Raw genomic sequence first — 2,784 nt, forward strand, 5'->3', positions numbered from 1 at the left:
ATACTATAAACCCTAAAATATTTTAAATGAATCTTACATTACTATATGTTAAAACAAATTTTTGTTTCCCATTTTTGACTTAATGATTTATTTTGAATGTAATTAGAAGATGCTTCAAAGATTGCATGTGAGTAAAATCCTATAGATTTTGTCAAATCATTGCTATGGTTTGGCAAACTAAACATTTGGATCCATTATACTATGCTCCAAATTAGAAATAATAATAATAAATAATATTTATTATTATAGGAATCATATCTTTATTGGTAGGACTATATGGTGGATTTGGGAATCCTTTGGAGGGGCCCTCATATCGCATAAATATTTTCTTAATCTCAATTCTTATCTAAATAAATGAAAAGTGCCTGCAAGGAATGTTAGAAATCAAAAGAGAGAGGATAGTTGGAGAAGAAGATGTTTTGGCTCATTTTCTCATTGCTTGGTTTCGTTTGCTACAGTACTCCTATTTATCATAAAGTAATAACATAAATCTATCATTAGAGAACGTGCAAGCTGGGAGCCATGTGAGTAGTTTTCTGCTATAGAAAGTGGAGGTATAATGTGTTGGTGGACTATGTTAACAGCTCCCCTCAAGCTGATGGTGAAGGAGTGACCTGAAGCTTGGATCAAAGACCGGCAAACCGTATACGAGGGAGAGCTTTAGTGAAGATATCATCAATTTGATCTTGGGAATTTATATGAAGTATGGTAATAGTGGCTGATTTGATGCAATCACGAATGAAATGGTAGTTCACCTCTATATGCTTGGTACTAGCATGAAAGACAGGATTGTGCGCAAGGGCAATAGCAGAAACGTTGTCACAGTAAAGAGAGGTAGGTGTGTCAACATTAAATTGAAAATCAGCCAGCAGTCGACAAATCCAAATAATGTCTGTGGCTTCTATGGACAAAGCCCGATATTCAGCTTCGGTAGAAGACTTTGCAACAGTTTGTTGCTTCTTGACGCACCAAGAAAGGAGAGTATCCCCAAGAAACAGACAATAACCTGTAGTAGATTTCCGATCGGACGGGTCACCAGCCCAATCTGAATCAACATAAGCATGTAAAACAGAGGAGTGACCGGAGATGGGTAAGCCAAGATCAACGGTTCCTTTAATGTACCGAAGAAGGTGTTTGAGAGCAAGAAAATGCTGGTACATGGGACAATGCATAAATTGGCATAATTTGTTTACCACAAAGGCAATGTCCGGTCGTGTAATTGTCAAGTATTGTAAGGAGCCAACGAGATGCCGGAAGAATTCTGGATTTTCAAATACAGAGAGGAAAGTTTTTTCCAAACTCAATTTTGCATGAAGTGGTGTGAGGACCGGATTGCAGTTAGCCATGCCCGCTCTGTTTAAGATATCCAGCGCATATTTGGTCTGATGTAAATGATAGCCGGTTGGGGTAGAAACTGCCTGAATTCCAAGGAAGTAAGAAAGAGTGCCCAAGTTGTGGAGCTGGAATTGGTGCTGGAGATGAAGCAAAAGGTCAGCAATAAGATTTGGATTGTTGCTAGTCACTAAAATGTCATCTACATATATTAGAAAATATATGAGATGTGAATTGTGATTATACACAAGGAGGGAAGGATCGGCATCGCTGTGCCGAAAACCCCAAGACTGCAGATGTGTAGTTAATTTGGCAAACAATTGTCGCGGAGACTGCTTAAGCCCATAGATTGCTTTATGTAAGCGACATACAAAATCTGGATATTGAGGGTCTTTAAAACCCGGCGGCTGATGCATATACACCACTTCTTTTAGATCCCCATGAAGAAAAGCGTTTGACACATCTAATTGAAGTATGGACCAGATTCAGATGACTGCACTCGTGATAAACAGGCGAATAGTAGGCAACTTTGTAACTGGGCTAAATGTCTCCGTATAATCAATGTCATATTCTTGTCGATTGCCTTGAGCAACTAAACGAGCTTTATAGCGAGCTATCGTCCCGTCAGAATTCCTCTTGGTTTTGTAAATCCATTTACACCCAAGGATTGTTTGAGACTTCGGCGGCTGAACCAATTCACAAGTGCCCTGTTGCTGTAATGCCTGGAATTTAGCTGACATAGCATCTCTCCAACATTTATGTTTATTGGCCATAGTGAAACAAGTGGGATCAGGATCTTCAACCACAATGTGTTGGAGATTACACACTGTTTTAAGCTTCAGTTTACCAGTTTGCAATCTGGTCACCATAGGATGCCGGGTAGGACGAGTTGGGGAAGGTGGAGAATAAGTAACTGGGTTGGCTGAAGAAGAGGGAGATGAAACTGGCTCGGGCACATGAGGAGATGGATTTTTTGGAGTGATATTTGAGTTGGCTGATGAAGTAGTAGTAGTATGAGGAACCAGGGTTAAAGGAGATATGATAGTGGTGGGTGGAGATGTAGTAGGAAATGAAGGTGCTGAGGTAGATGTTTGGAAAGGGAATATATGTTCATGAAATTGAACGTGGCGGGAGATGAGTATTATAGAAGTTTTCAAATTATAACAGCGAAAACCTTTATGATTGGAACTATATCCAATGAAAATACAAGCGAAAGATTTAGGGGCAAATTTGTGAGGAACATTAGGTTGAAGCCAAGGGAAACACAAGCAACCGAAAACTTTAAGATGAGAATATGATGGTGATTTCTTGTAAAGACATTGAAATGGAGAGATATATTTGGTGATAGGAGCAGGAAGACGGTTAATTAAATAGACCGCTGTTAAGACAGATTCAATCAAAAAAGAAGTGGGTAAATGGGCTTGTATTAACAGTGTACGAGCAGTCTCAATG

General features: G+C 39.2%; 2 protein-coding genes across 2 annotated transcripts; both read right to left on the reverse strand.

Annotated features, from left to right (window-relative positions):
* Positions 1-626: 626 nt before the first annotated feature.
* Positions 627-1,748, reverse strand: LOC110101388 (uncharacterized mitochondrial protein AtMg00810-like). Its single transcript, XM_020829263.1, has one exon. The coding sequence runs from the start codon at positions 1,746-1,748 to the stop codon at positions 627-629; it is 1,122 nt and encodes a 373-aa protein (XP_020684922.1).
* A 69-nt stretch (positions 1,749-1,817) lies between these two features.
* LOC110101390 (uncharacterized mitochondrial protein AtMg00820-like) lies at positions 1,818-2,201 on the reverse strand. The gene has a single exon (XM_020829270.1). It carries the CDS (start codon positions 2,199-2,201, stop codon positions 1,818-1,820), a length of 384 nt encoding a protein of 127 aa, XP_020684929.1.
* Between the last annotated feature and the right edge of the window lie 583 nt (positions 2,202-2,784).

This window comes from Dendrobium catenatum, unplaced genomic scaffold (genome assembly GCF_001605985.2).
Source record: "Dendrobium catenatum unplaced genomic scaffold, ASM160598v2 fragScaff_scaffold_264, whole genome shotgun sequence".
Lineage (NCBI taxonomy): Eukaryota > Viridiplantae > Streptophyta > Magnoliopsida > Asparagales > Orchidaceae > Dendrobium > Dendrobium catenatum.